Source organism: Tenrec ecaudatus, chromosome 2 (assembly GCF_050624435.1).
Source record: "Tenrec ecaudatus isolate mTenEca1 chromosome 2, mTenEca1.hap1, whole genome shotgun sequence".
Classification (NCBI taxonomy): domain Eukaryota; kingdom Metazoa; phylum Chordata; class Mammalia; order Afrosoricida; family Tenrecidae; genus Tenrec; species Tenrec ecaudatus.
In genome coordinates, this window is record NC_134531.1 from 191952301 (window position 1) to 191967326 (window position 15026).

The 15026-nt window shown below is 38.6% G+C and overlaps 1 protein-coding gene across 5 annotated transcripts in view; it reads left to right on the forward strand.

Annotated features, from left to right (window-relative positions):
- Positions 1-15026, forward strand: part of NSD1 (nuclear receptor binding SET domain protein 1) — a 151946-nt gene that overhangs the window by 55679 nt on the left and 81241 nt on the right. For all 5 annotated transcript variants that reach the window (XM_075542013.1, XM_075542015.1, XM_075542016.1 and 2 more), the window contains one exon: positions 11359-11494. In XM_075542013.1, the coding sequence (XP_075398128.1) occupies positions 11359-11494 (136 nt within the window). The remainder of the gene's footprint in view (positions 1-11358; positions 11495-15026) is intronic.

Below are 15026 nucleotides of genomic sequence, written 5' to 3' on the forward strand. Positions count from 1 at the left end.
TGGATTTTACCAAATACTTTTTTAATGACTTTTTAAAATATTTCAAGATAATTCTTAGCTTTCTCTGGAACTAACTTTAATTAGGTTTATTAATTAGCACTGATTCATTTGGGTGGACACAATTTTAGGAATAGAGACACAAGTGACACAATGTGGAGATGTGTACTTTCTGCTCCCAGGTTCCCTCACAGATGACAGAACAGTTTCCATGTGCTGGTTACACGGGCCCTTTGCAGCCGAGCTTGTTATGCTCGGCCTTGTTGGTCTGGTACTTGTTCTAGTGCAGGAGACTAAATACTCGCAGGTGCAGGAAGTTGTCATTGCCCACATGGACCTGATAAAGTAATCTGTCCCAGCAGCCACATAACTCTTGAACTTCACAGCCTTAACATCCTGGTGATTCCTTGTTTTCTTCTCTTCCACCTGGGGCTTTACCTTGTCATTGATCTCTTGGATCTCCGTGGTGGCCAGCTGTGTGACCAAGGAGCCTCCATATACCATGTTAGTGGACAGAATGGGGACAGCTGGCATGGAGCAGAAGAGCAGGTGGACACAGCAGTGCACCAATCGATGTGCCACCTCCTGGGCCCTAAATAGGCCCAAATACCTTTTTTTGTTTCAATTAATATGATTATGTAGTTTCCCCTTTTGTTTTATTTACTTGGTTTATTACATTGTTTGTTCTTTTAATGTTGTATTATACTTCGAAAACTGGGATTGATTAAAAAAAATTTTTTTTTAATTCTTAGAATGTTTAATAAGATCCCCCACTGAAGCCATCTGGATTTGGACCTTTTTGTTGGGAGTTTTTAATGAATAGATCATTTTCTTTTATTATGGGTGCCTTCAGTGTTTGTATACAACAGTGTGTATTAGCATAGGTAGTGTGTTTATGGACAGTTGCACATTTCTACGTTTCCAAATTTTGTTTGAGAATAGTTCTTCATAGGATTGTGTTGTTACCTTTTGCATTTCAGTTGGTTCTTTTTTTAAAAATCATTTTATTGGGGCTCATACAACTCTTATCACAATCCATACATACATCAATTATGTAAAGCAAACGTATATATTTGTTGCCCTCATCATTCTCTCAGTTGGTTCTTTTTTGATGTCACCCATTGCATTTTCATGATATTTCCATCATCTTTTCCTGTTTTAGATTTATCAGTGTTGTTAATCTTTGTTAATCCTTTCAAACATCCAACTTCTTTGTGTGCATCAATTACTCTATATTTTTTGAGTTCTGCTTATAGCTTCACTGTTGCTACAAGGCAGGTCAGGCGTGCCTCCACCATGCATCTCTCTGTATCTATTTTGACACCACCTGTTATTCCCATTGCACTCAACCTTTAAATTGGATTCAATAATTTGTTGCAATGTCCACACAGAACTCACAGACCAAATGTCCAATTTGGGGAGTTGGAGAAGTTCATAGTCAAGATCAGTAAGCAGTAAGGAATACATCATTGTTCCACAGCAACACCCTCCTCAGGCAGCAGCAGTCTCTCCAGTTCTTAGCCTCTCATCCACATGGTCCCTTGGCTTTTCTGTTCCTTCTGTCTCATGATTGCCTTGCCCCTTTGGTCTGACCCATGGTCTCTTGTGTCCAAGCCTCTGGTGCCTCAGGTCTTGGTCTCTGCCATTCGAAACAGAGACCATATGAAAGGGGATTGAGGAACTGTGATTCGATGATGTAGAAGAGGGGACTAGAAAAAAAAGAGGGAGGGGCTGTCAGCCATCCAAACAGATGCTTTTGAAAAATGTTTCTAAGAATGGAATTGCAGGTTTTACATACGTAGTGAGTGTAATTTGAAGGTGATATTGTTTTGTGAAAATATTTAAATACATGGCTTCCTTTTTTGGGGGGCGGGGTGTTATTCCCCCAAAGAACATGAGTATCAAACACATATTTTTTTCAAGTACTAGAGACATAAAAATGAACTTTTTGTATCACTTTGCCCCTATGAAATTTAGAGACTGGTGTGGTAGATAAACATAAACTGTTGACATGGCATGGTGAGCCTATAGGATGGCATAGGGTGTAGTTGGAAGGTACTTTGGCCCAGCCAAGAGTTAAAGCCTCTTGAAGTGGCCAGGACAAAAGAAGAGTATTTTAGAAAAGAGGTGATGGATGTGTGTGTGTCTGTGTTCCTAATTAAAGTTTAAGAAATGAAAAAAAATGCCCCTATAGTTTTATCCCTAACAGTGAAACTTTGCATGCTTTTCTTAGATACATTTTATTTTTTTGAATGGAGTGATAGCATCAATATCCCCCCCACCCCGCCATCCTAACATTTTTCTGGCTTCCCGTTATAATTGTTAATGACTGTTTTAATTTTGCTTAACTATCTTCCAGTTATTTTTTTCCTTTCACTTGTGTTACTGTGTTTAAAGATGTAACAAAATTGTGTATAGCCTTTAATCTTCCCTCCCTTTGGATTGTTTTCCTCGGATGGAACCCTAGGAATTAAGAGTACCACATCAAGGGGGCATTACCACATTGCTTCTGCTTTGGTTGTTATGGTCCATTGAGTTGGTTCTCACTCTTAGCAACTCTATGCACAACTGTGAGACAAACACTGCCCAGTCCTGCGCCATCCTCACACTTGTGCTTAGGTTGGAGTCCACTGTGTCAATCCACCTTGTCCGGAGGGCCCAGCACTTTCCCAAGCATCATGTCCTTCTCCAGTGACTGGTCTCTGCTGACAACGTGCCCTAAGTATGTAAGATCAGGTAACCAGATGTCCCGCTTTTGACTTGACAGTGCCAATTTAAAAAAATTTGTCCTGCATCCTGCGTCGTTTTAAAAAAGCTCCAATTTTTGGAAAGAATGCAGGACAAGCTAGGGAAGGAATGTACGGTTTTTGGCTGCCATGTGACTATTTCGTCTGGATATGAGTTTTATATTATTTTTGTTAATTTTATAATGTTAAACTTTAATAATAACAAATAATTATTTATTGTGGAGAACTGATTTTCAAAGTTCACATTGTTGACCAGTTAGATTTCGACCATCATTGTTTGGACTTAATGAACAATGGCAATTTTTGGCATTGGTAACGATGAAAGCACTTTGTAATTCTCTCAGACGATAGACATTGTACTGCGTGTTAGTGCTAGTTAAACAAGTGATGTCAACAAATCAGCTATTCAGATAATTTAGGTAAGGAATTTATTGATTTATTTAATAAATATATAAATTTTCTTGAATTTAGCAGACAGTACTCATATTATTTATATTTTATAGTGGCGACAAAAAGTCTAACGCCAGCCTTGAAAGTGACGTGACTTACGTTACGGCAAATTCAGAGAAAAAAATAATACCAATTAGTATTGTTTTTATTTAGAAAGAAATATAGGATTAAAATTAAAATACTTTAAAATATATAGTTACTTTATAACAATCAAATCAATTTAATTTATAAACTAATAAAATATGTTCATGTAATTATGTACCTACTTGCTGTGTATTTAAGCAATATGTATATAATAATTTATAATATAATATTGTTATTAAAATATATTATTATTTCTATATATACCCTGTGCACATTGAAATGCTTAAAGAATTTTGTGAAACTGTAGAAGTCGAATATCAGAAAGTACTTGGATACAGTAAAACGCACTGGTTAGCTCTTTTGCCAACTGTTGATAGAATTTTGAAAATATATGATCCTTTGAAATCCTACTTTCTATCACGGGATAAATGTCCTAGAATTTTAGAAGATTTTTTTTGGAAAAAAAAAAACCTTAAAAAATTGGGCTAGAGTTTGTACACAATCAAGCAGCTCTTTTTCAAAATGCTATAAAACTTAATGAAGGTGACAAAATTTTGATAATCAAAGTAGCAAATGAAGTTAATAATTTAAAATTTCAGTGTCAAGAGTGTTTAGAAAATAATTTTCTTCCGTTAGCTATCCGTAATAGTATAAGCCACCTAGAAGAACAAGGTACAATAAGTCGTGCAGATACCGTGAATCACGTTAAAAAGTTCTATAATAACTGCATAAATTATTTAGAAGAGCGGACGGTACAGTACAGTGATATTGAACATTTTCATTGGGTTACATTAAAACAAGAACTTTATTGAAATGATGCCCCGAAATCATTTGATTATATTACTCAAAATTTTCCATATAGTAATATTTCTGAAAATGATCTTTTTAATGAGGTATCATTATTTTAAAAATATATTGATAAGGAAAAGGTTAAACCTTGGGCATCAGCTAAAATCACAATCCAAAACAAATGGTTAGAAATATGTCATTTTGAAACAAACCATGTTCCATAGAATAATGCACTAAAACTTGTGGAATACGCGCTGTCCTTACCCGGAACTAATGCTGCGACTGAACTCGTTTTTTTCTGTGGCAAATAAAGTGTGGACATTAGAAAAATCACAATTAAGTGTTTAGACTTTGAAAGCCATTTTATGTGTGAAATATAATTTAACAAATTCTTGTGAAAATTTTCATGACCCTTTAAACAATGACAACAATCTACTAAAAATTTCACTCAAATGAGAAATATGCCAAAGAATAAAATACTATAATTTTTAATGTATTATATTTGTAAATTGTACTTGTGTTGAAATTTTAAAAATATATTACAGTGCTATTTTGCATTGTATGAAAATTTTTGTTGCTCCATATAGACCAAATTTTTAATCAAGAACATCTCCCCCACCCCCACCCTGCCCCGGTGTCAATGGTGTCCTGCTTTACCAGTGTTAAAATCTGGTCACCTTAATTAATGTAAGACAAAGCCTTGCCATCCTCTCTCTAAGGAGCACTCTGGCTGGACTTCTTCCAAGCAGATTTGTTTGTTACTTTGGCAGTCCAGCATACTTCAGTATTCTTTGTCAACCCCATAATTCAAATACATGAATTCTCCATCTTCCTATTTCATTGTCTAGCTGTCACATGCATATGAGGTGATATAAAATACCGTGGCTTGTGTCAGGTATATCTTATTCCTCCCATTAACATCTTGGTTTCAGTACTCTAGAGGTCTTTGGCAGTAGATTGACCCGTTGCAACACGTTGTTTGTTCTCTTGACTGCACCTTTCATGAGCATTGCTGTGGATCCAAGCAAAAGAAAATCCTTCATGCCTTCAGCCTTTACCCCATTTATCATGTTAGCTATTGATCCAGTGGGGATTTTGGTTTTCTTTATATTGTGTCAAAAATCGGTACTGAAGGCTACATTCCTTGATCTACAGCAAGTGCCTCAGTTCCTCCTCACTGTCAGCAAGGTTATGTTATACACATATCACAGGTTGTTAATAAACCTTTCTCTAATTCTGATACCACATTCTTCATATAAGCCTGCTTCGCTGATGATTTGCTCTGCATACATATTGAATAAGTATGATGAGAGGATACAACCCAAACACATCTTTCCTGATTATAAACCATAAAGTGTTATAGTCTGGGAAACCAAAAGGGCCAGTTATATAGAGTCCTCTGGAGTTGATAGGAATTAGAATCCACTTGGTGTCAGTGATTTAAAAAAAAATTTATAGAAAATACGAAGAAAATGAATAATTCCTGTAGAGTTTCTAAAGAATCTACATATTTCTATGCCCCACCCCTTAGCTAGCCCTCTGTTTAAAAGTTTATACTCTTGATATCAGCTTCCTAAAAAGGCCCAAGCTTTTATCTCCAGCCTCAATCTTCCCAGAACTCCAGAATCATATATATAGTGGCCTTGGTCTTCTTGACATTTTCAATAGGATGTAAAATAGGGCTTTCTTTCTTACTCAAAGCCAAATTTGAGATCATTCTTCCCCCAACCTGCTTCTCCATTTTAATAACAATGGAGATCATCTCTGTTATTGTTAGATGCCCTCAAGCCTATTCCAGCTCATAGCTTTCCTACATCTGACAAAATGAAACACTTCCTGGTGCCCTGCTCCATTCTTGTAATTGCTATGTTTGAGCCCACTGGTACAATCCATCTCCTTGAAGGGTTATTTTTTTTTTTTCAGTGTCTCTACATACTTCATACTTTACCAAACATAGACTTTTGAGAGACTGGTCTCTTTTGGTAGCACATGCCTTAACTGTACTGCAGTCTTCCTCATTCATGTCCAGTTTCACATGCAGATAAGGTGATTTAAAATACTATTTCCTGGGCCAGGAGCACCTTAGTCTTCTAAGTAGCATCTTTGCTTCCTAACACTAATAAACAAGTCTTGTGGATCCAGTGGCAGTGTAAGCATCTCAGCGCTGGCAGGGGTCTTTATGTGGGTCCTCCAGCTCAGAGCACTAACTTAGCTTCATGGATCTTGTCACTGCAAAGTCTTACAGGGAGTGAGTGAGCTTATACTCTGCCTCCAATGAGCTATTTAGCACCTCCAAATGATGTCATCGAACTGAGATCTAATAGGCTAAACTATCCCTTCATTCTTAAGTCTCAAATTGACAACAGGCTACGTAACTACCACAGGTATTAAGGAGGAAAAATTGGGACTATGTGGAACTCTACCATGCCCTTTTTAAAAAAATACATAACACAGAAAACAAAAATACACATACCTCCTCAGGTAAGCCCTAGTAGTGCAAGGGTTAGGTGCTGAGCTATTAACAGGAAAGTTACCAACTCGTTGGCTCCTGTAAACTTTATAGCTAAGAAAACCCTATTGGACAGTCTCAACTTTGTAACACATGAGTTGCTATGTATGAAAATTGGTCTGCAGGCACCTAGCAAAAACAAACGTGTAAATGAGGAAGAGGTTGCTGTTTCTTTTTGTTTATTTTGATTGTCCAGACAATGGAGGGAGTCTCAGCATACTTGACGTTCATTTGTGGCCCACCAAGTGAGCAGTAGATTGTACTGTTTGTTGAATGTGGACCCTAAGACTTGGATAGGAGTTTTGAGATGAGATGGAGGCATCTTTTATGACAAGTCAATCAGGAATGTTAGTTTTGGAGGAAAGTTGCCGCTGACATCACTGCATTTATAATTCCAAGCACCTCCATTCGTATGAGTGGGGTTCAAGAAGTTGTGGGAAAAATCCATTCTCTCCTCAGTCTATTTTCTACAACCTTTTAATACTTTTTGTATTATGTTGTATGTGAGTGGGGTTCCTTCCATGAGCTGCGTGGATTGTCCTGGATGCATCTTGTCTGTCTTACGGAAAATATATATTTACTGTTAGACAATTATATATATGACTTTCAGTTTTGTTATATTAGAGCTATTATTGCTCTGTAACTAATAGAAATATCTGCCTTTTAAAAAGCACTCCGGATAGGGCAAGATATGACAAAATAACGATGTATAAATTACCAAGGGCACATGAAGGAGGAGGGAGGGGGGAAAAAAAAGGAGGACCTGATGCAAAGGGCTTCAGTGGAGAGCAAATGCTTTGAGAATGATTGGGGCAGGGAATGTATGGATGTGCTTTATACAATTGATGTATGTATATGTATGGATTGTGATAAGAGTTGTATGAGTCCCTAATAAAATGTAAAAAAAGAAAAGAGAAAAAAAAAGAATGATTAGGGCAAAGAATGTACAGATGTGCTTTATACAATTGATGTATGTATATGTATGGACTGTGTTTTTAAAAAAACAATTTATTAGGGGCTCATACAACTCGTATCAAGTACACTTGTATATATATTGCCAACATCATTTTCAAAACATTTTCTTTATACTTGAGCCCTCAAATCAGGCACCCCATTCCCCACCCCACTCTCCCTCCCTCATGAACCCTTTATAATATGTAATATTTTTTCATGCCTTATGACTGCTGTCTCCCTTCAACCACTTTAACCTTGTCCGTCTCCCTGGGAAGGGGATTATATGTAGATCATTGTGACCGGTTCCCCCTTTCTCCCCCTCACCTTTGCTTTCCACTCCTGGTATCTCTAGTCTCGTTATTGGACCTGTGGGGTCTATCTCTCCCGTATTCCCCGTGTTGCGAGCTCTTCTACGTACCAGTGTATGTATTCTGGTCTAGCCAGATTTTTAAGGTAGAATTGAGGTCGTGATAGTGGGGGAGGGTGGAGATGGGGAAAGGAAGTATTAAAAAAAACGAGAGGAAAGTTGTATGTTTCATCAGTGCTACACCTCACCCTGACTGGCTCGTTTCTTCCTTGTGACCCTTCGGTAAGGGGATGTCCAGTTATTTCCAGATGGACTTTGGGTCTCCACTCTGCGCTCCCACTAGAAATATAAGTCCTACCAAGAAGAATGTAGAATTAGTGCATGCAAGAGAATACTGCATGTGACAATTGTTAATTCCTGTATAATTTTCTTTATTCTTGATGTTGTTCAAGGACTAGGGCAATGATATCTTTTCCTTGGGATGATTCAGGTTTATGCATGATTTAATTCTCTGGCTCTACATAAATAAAAGGGCTTAATTTTCAGTTTTGAAAAATTTGATCTTTTAAAACTATATAGTTTTTTTTCTTTGTTCTCCCACTTTCTTTTTTTAAAGCAATTTATTGGGACTCATACAATTCTTATCACAATTCATACATATACATACATCAATTGTATAGAGCACATCTGCACAGTCTTTGCCCTAATAATTTTTTTCTCCTCTTTTTTTACATTTTATTTTATTTATTTTTTTAATCTTTTTATTGGGGCTCATAAGGCTCTTATCACAATCTGTACATACATCAATTGAGCAAAGCACCCTTATACATTCGTTGCACTCGTCACTCTCATAATTCACCTTCCACTTGGGTTCCTGGAATCAGCTCGGTTTCCCTTTTTTTCCCCCCACCCCCCTCCCTCCCCAATCCCACCCCTGGTCCCTTGATAGTTTATAAATAATTATTATATCTTATCTTACACTCCCCGGCGTCTCCCCTCACCCGCCTCCCCCTTGCCAATCTCCCAGAGAGGAGGTTACACATAGATCTCCGAGATCGGTTCTCCCTTTCTACATGCCCTTCTCTCCTGGTGTTGCCACTCCCACCGCTGGTGTTGAGGGGTTCGTCTGTCCTAGATTCCCTGTGCCTCCAGATCCCCACTGCACCGCTGTACATCCTCTGGTATAACCAGGTCCGCAAGGCAAGGTAGGATTGGGGTCTTGATGATTGGGAGGGAGGAAGCGTTCAGGAACTAGAGGAAGGTTTTGAGTTTCATTGTTGCTACACTGAACCCTGAGTGGCCCATCTCCTCCTCACTACCCCTCTGGAAGGGGTGTCCAGCTGTCTACAGGTGGGCATTGGGTCCCCATCATGCACTCCCCCTCTTTCACGGTGATGTGATTCTCACCACCACCCCACCTTTGATGTTGGAGACCTGGTCTCCTCTGTCCTTCATGGTCACCTATGTTGGTGTGCTGCTTCCGTGTGGGCTCGGTTGCTTCTGGGCTAGATGGCAGCTTGTTTGCTTTCAAGCCTTTAAGTCCCCAGACGCTATATCTCTCAGTAGCCGGGCACCATCCGCCTTCTTCACCACACTTGCTTATGCACACTTTCGTCTTCAGCCATTATGTGAGGAAGGTGATCACACAATGATTGTTTTTGTTCCTTTGTATCTGCTACATGGTCCATTCAACACCTTGTATTCGCTTAGGCCGTGTGCTTCTTCTCTGTGGGCTTTGTTGCTTCTGAGCTAGATGGCCGCTTATTTGCCTTCAAGCCTTTAAGACCCCAGACGCTATATCTTTTTTTGATAGCCGACCACCATCAGCTTTCTTCACCACATTTGCTTACACACACGGCTGTCTTCAGTGATCATGTCAGGAAGATGGGTATCCTGCAATGGCTGCTTAGCAGGGCGAGGTGCTATTGTATTGGGGGATTTTTTTACATTTTATTAGGGACTCATACAACTCTTATCACCATCCATACATATACATACATCAATTGTATAAAGCACATCCATACATCCCCTGCCCCAATCATTCTCAAGGCATTTGCTCTCCACTTAAGCCCCTTGCATCAGGTCCTCTTTTTTTTTTTCCCCTCCGTCCCTTTTCCCCCCTCCCTCATGTGCCCTTGGTAATTTATACATCATTATTAAAACTATATAGTTTTATTGGGGGCTCCTAATGGCTCTTATGACGATCCATACATCAATTGTATTAAGAATATTTGTATATATACTACCACCATCATTTTCAAAATACTTTTTCTATTTGAGCCCTTAATATCAGGCCCCCTCTTAACCCTTGATAAATTATTATTGTTCTTATATCTTACACCATCCACTGTCTCCCTTCACCCACATTTCTGTTGTCATCTTCCCGCTCCCAAGATCAGTTCTCCCTTTTTTCCCCTTCTCCCCCCCGCACCCCTACTTTTCCCTTACCCTCATGGTATCGCTACTCCCATTACTGTTCCTGGGTGGAGATTATCTATCCTGGATTCTGTGTGTTGAGAGCTCTTAAGCTGGGTTTGTGAGGTTGCACTGAGGTCATGATGGGTGGTGGGGAGAAAGTATTAAAGTACTAGAGGAATGTTACATGTTTCATAGGTGCTATATTGCACTCTGGCTGACTTGTCCTTTCCTTATGACCTTTCTGTGAGAGGATGTCCGCTTGTCTACAGATGGGCTTTGGGTCTTTTGATGTCTGATACCTAAACCTGTCGACACCTTGTGATCACACAGGCACCCGGGCTTTGTTGCTTTCCTGATACATGGCTGCTTGCTTAACTCCAAGCCGTTAAGTCCCCAGACACTATATCTTTTAATAGCTGGGCACCGTCAGGTTGCATCACTACATTTGCTTATGCACCCATTTTGTCTTCAACAATTGTGTTGAGAAGGTGAGCATCACAGAATACCAGATTGTTAGAACAAAGTGTTCTTACATTTGAGGGAGTACTTGAGTATAGGCCTGATGTCCATCTGCTACCTTAATACTAAACCTATAAATATATGGATATAGATCTATTTCCCTATTGTTATATATAAATATATTTACATATGTGCATGCCTGTATTTAGACCTTTGTAAATGTCCTTTGCCTCCTAGTCCTTTATTTTCTTTTACTTTCTTCTTGTTCCACTGTCTTGTTCACCCTTCATTCAGCTCTCAGTAATTCCTCTCGGCTACGCTGGCCTTGATTGAACCCCACCAGCCATGCCCTCCTTGCCATTGATCTCGTTGTACCCTTGCCTCGGGGAAAAAGTTTAGTCTTCATGTAACATGAATGGAAACAGAGCTTTTACTGTATACAGGACTACTACTATGTACAAGAAAGATAAGTTAGGAATTTTTGTAGTTCGGAGTTTTCACTCTGATTTTTTTTTTCTTTTTTTTGTATTCCTTTTCACTCTGATTTTTTTTAAGGCATTTCTTTTGCAGAGGGAAATAGGGTGTGATGCATTGTTTCAAAGGGTTTTGATTGTCATTGATATGTCCTTATTTTGTCTGTTTAGTGTCAACCCAAGAAAAAGCCAGCACCACTGAAGTATGAAGTTGGAGATCTCATCTGGGCAAAATTCAAGAGACGCCCATGGTGGCCCTGCAGAATTTGTTCTGATCCATTGATTAACACACACTCAAAAATGAAAGGTAAAAAGATAGTATTGGATTGTAAATTTTCAGTTGCATTACTGTAGCATACTACATATAGCATAATATTTGTTAATTTTAGTTGTAACCTATTTTTTTAATTATAGGTTTTTGTGAGTGGTTCTTTTTCTCAATAAGTCACTGTAACAAAAAAAATATCAGTTATTTAGCTGTAGATTTCCAGAAAAATTGGGTTTGCTGTTTACATAGTCCAGAATAACTTTGTACTACAATTTTGGTTCTATTTAGATCTTCTGATTAATATAATTTTTAATAATTTTAAACCTGAAATTATTCAACAGTGCTTATCAGTTATTTTTAATTTGAAGGTCTTGGTTTAGATTTTTCCCCTTTAATGACTGCAGTTTGTTTCTCATTTAATTATTTTTTTGGAATCTCGGGTCCCTTAACAGTGGTGTAAAAGTGGAATCTGAAATTCAATCTTAACTCATAGCGATTGAGTTGGTTTCAATTCTTAGCTGCTCTGAATGGATTTCCAAGACTTAAATCTTTACCCAGTAGATAGCCTTATCTGTCACCCCTGGAGAGGCTGATGCCTTTTAACCAGTGACATTTTGATTAGCAGCCCAATGTATAACTCATGCCACAAAATGGCCTTGAGACCACCCCCCCCCAATTTTAAAATAATGTGTGTGTGTCCCCAATCAGATTAGGTATTTTGTTCTCTTCTGATCATTATCCACCTTTCTTTCAAATAGGTAACTCTTTTGTTATCAGTGCATTTTCCCAAACTTTGTCGTTTTGTTTTTTTTCCACCCATCATTATAGAGGTTTATTAGATAAGCTAACAGGTTACAAAATGTTAAGGATACACTTAGTTCTTTAGCCCACGGCACCTCTTCCAAGCTATGCTGGCAGGCATGTCTCCAGTCACTGGTCCTCAGCTTCAGTCCCATGGTCCCTGGGCCTCTGCCTTGTTTTGGCCTCAGTGCCGCAGCCTCTGATGCTTCCACCTTTCCCACAGGGATCTCAAATGCATTCTGTTGGTGACTCTTCTTTCCATTTGGAGGTAGGATTCCTTCTCCATGCTTGGAGCTGGCTCATTCTTAAAGGTAGCATAACGGAAAAACTGATCAACACCCGAGTTAAGAGTCTTCTACACATTTTTTTTCATGATCTTACCCATTCATCTGTTGGGAGTTACAAATATTCTAGATACATGAGTCATACTCAGCAATTTAACTTCACATTAATTAATTGATGTATGATTTTTACATTATATGCCTGTGGTATGTCACATTCTTTTCCTAAATCAACTTACTGTGATTACCTTGCATTAAGCCAACACTTTGGAGCTCTGGTGGTATGGGGTTACAGCAACACTTCGGATAGCAATCTACTTGGCTGCCCGTTCAAAAGACAGTGGCTGTGCCGGAGAAAGCCTAGACTCTCTCCTCCTATAGTCAGCTACAGTCTCCAGAATCCACAGGGGTCACTCTGAGCCGGCAGTGAGAAGCCAGCATTTTAGCAAATTAATATTGCAGGTTTCTTGGCTTAACTGAGTGACTTTGTCTTTCTATAAAGTCAAATACATAAGGACTTTCAAAAAGTTTGAGGGATAATAAAACTTTGCCACAAACGTTTGAAGCTCCCTCTCTAGTAATCTGAACCACCTGTCCCTGATTACTTTCACACAAATGTAACCAGTTATATATACTGTTATGCAACTGCTTTCATCACTTCTTAAAAAGTTTCTCATGTCAGTTCATTGAAAATGCCTTTTATTTTTCACAGCTTCCTATTTTATCACTTTTTAAATATGTTGAGTTGAAATTGACTCAAAGGCAAATGTGTTTGGGTTTTATACTTTTTATAACCAGACCCCATGTTGATGACTGTTTCTAATCTCATTTTATTATAGCAAATACATTGAGGATAACTTTATTTCATATGCGCATGTATTACTATCAGTTGAATGAGTTTATATGGGGTTTTTTTTCTTTCCAATTTTGATAATTAGATATTGTGATGCTTAAAAACCTTAATGGTTTATGCTGCTTGATCTCTGAAAGAGTTGGTGCCTTATCCTTTGTGGCCCTTTTGGACTGTTACCCCCTTTTCTAGTCTAATACTACTGCAGGATACTTGATTCTTACACTCTTGATACACACTAATAAGGGTCCATGCCACTTATTCAGAACATCCTTAGTACACTACATAGGCTTAATACTCTACTAGGTACTAACATTTATAATTGGGCATAACTATCAGTTCTGTTTCCTTTCATTGGAAATTAAGTTCTGTTTCCCTTCATTGTCTAGTTCAGGGAAAAGATAGTACACCAATTCACAAACAGGTAAATAGTGTGTCCAAGGAAAAATAGCTGTATGCAGTGAGTGTACATCACTGGGGCACCTAGCCTGGCCTTTGGGAAAGGATTGTTGATGACGGTTCCTTACTTATCCTTAATTTGAAACTTGAGAGAGTGTGAGTTGGGAGTTAGCTTTAAAAAGGAGGGAGAAAATGACTCCAGAAACAGAAAATAGAATGTGGTCTGACCATGAGACTTGCAGCCCACAGAAGGATAGTGAGACACCATGAACCATGGGGAGCAGATATGGTCCACATTATGGAATGCTTTACAAATTTCAAGGAGCCGTGGTTGTGTAATGGATTCCCCAGTTCGACTGCTAACTGCAAAGTCAGTTCAAAACCACCAGTCACTCCACGAGAAAAAGATGAGCCTTTCTACTCCTATGTAGAGTTGAAATCTCAGAATATCACAGGGGCACTTCTACCCTGTTCTGTAGGGTTACTATAAGTCAGGGTTGACTTGATGACAGTGAGGATTTTAATAGAGTTCATTTCAAATGTATTTTATTATAAGAACAATGGGATATTAAATTGTTATGAGCAGAGGGGATGTGATTTGATACATGATTCGGGAAAGTTTACTTAGGCTGCAGTGTAGAAAGTAGATTGGAAAAGGGGACTTATGGGGGAGACAGATGAAATAAGAAATCAGGATGTGTGGTTTCTGAGAATAAACAATCTTTAAGGAGACAAAATCTATCTAATCTTGTAATGGTTTGGAATAGCACCTGTATTTTTAGTTTCACTAGTTGAATAGTGTTGCCATTTTCTGGGGTAGCACTAGAACATCTATAACTTGGAAGTGCCATTTGCTTGTTGATATTAATTGCCACCATGAGTATGGCACAGAGGGAGATGACCTTGGGGCAAAATAGAGAATAATGGGAAAAAAGGTAGTGTTGAGAAAGCAACTGTTAAATGTCTGCTTGCAGAAGACTGAACTTGGAAAAGATATACAGAAAAATCAGATAGCAATGGAAAAGAAAAAACAGAGAATTTAGTATCTAGTGGTGTGGTGAGTTACCTATTGAGCTACTAACCTCATGGTCAGCAGTTTGAAACCACCAGCCACTCCCGGGGGGGATGGGGGGAGAGAGAGAGAGAGAGAGAGGTCTTGTCTACTCTCATAAAAGTTAGTCTCTGAAACCCACAGGGGCAGTTGCTATGAGTTGGCATTGACTTGATGGTGGTGAGTTTG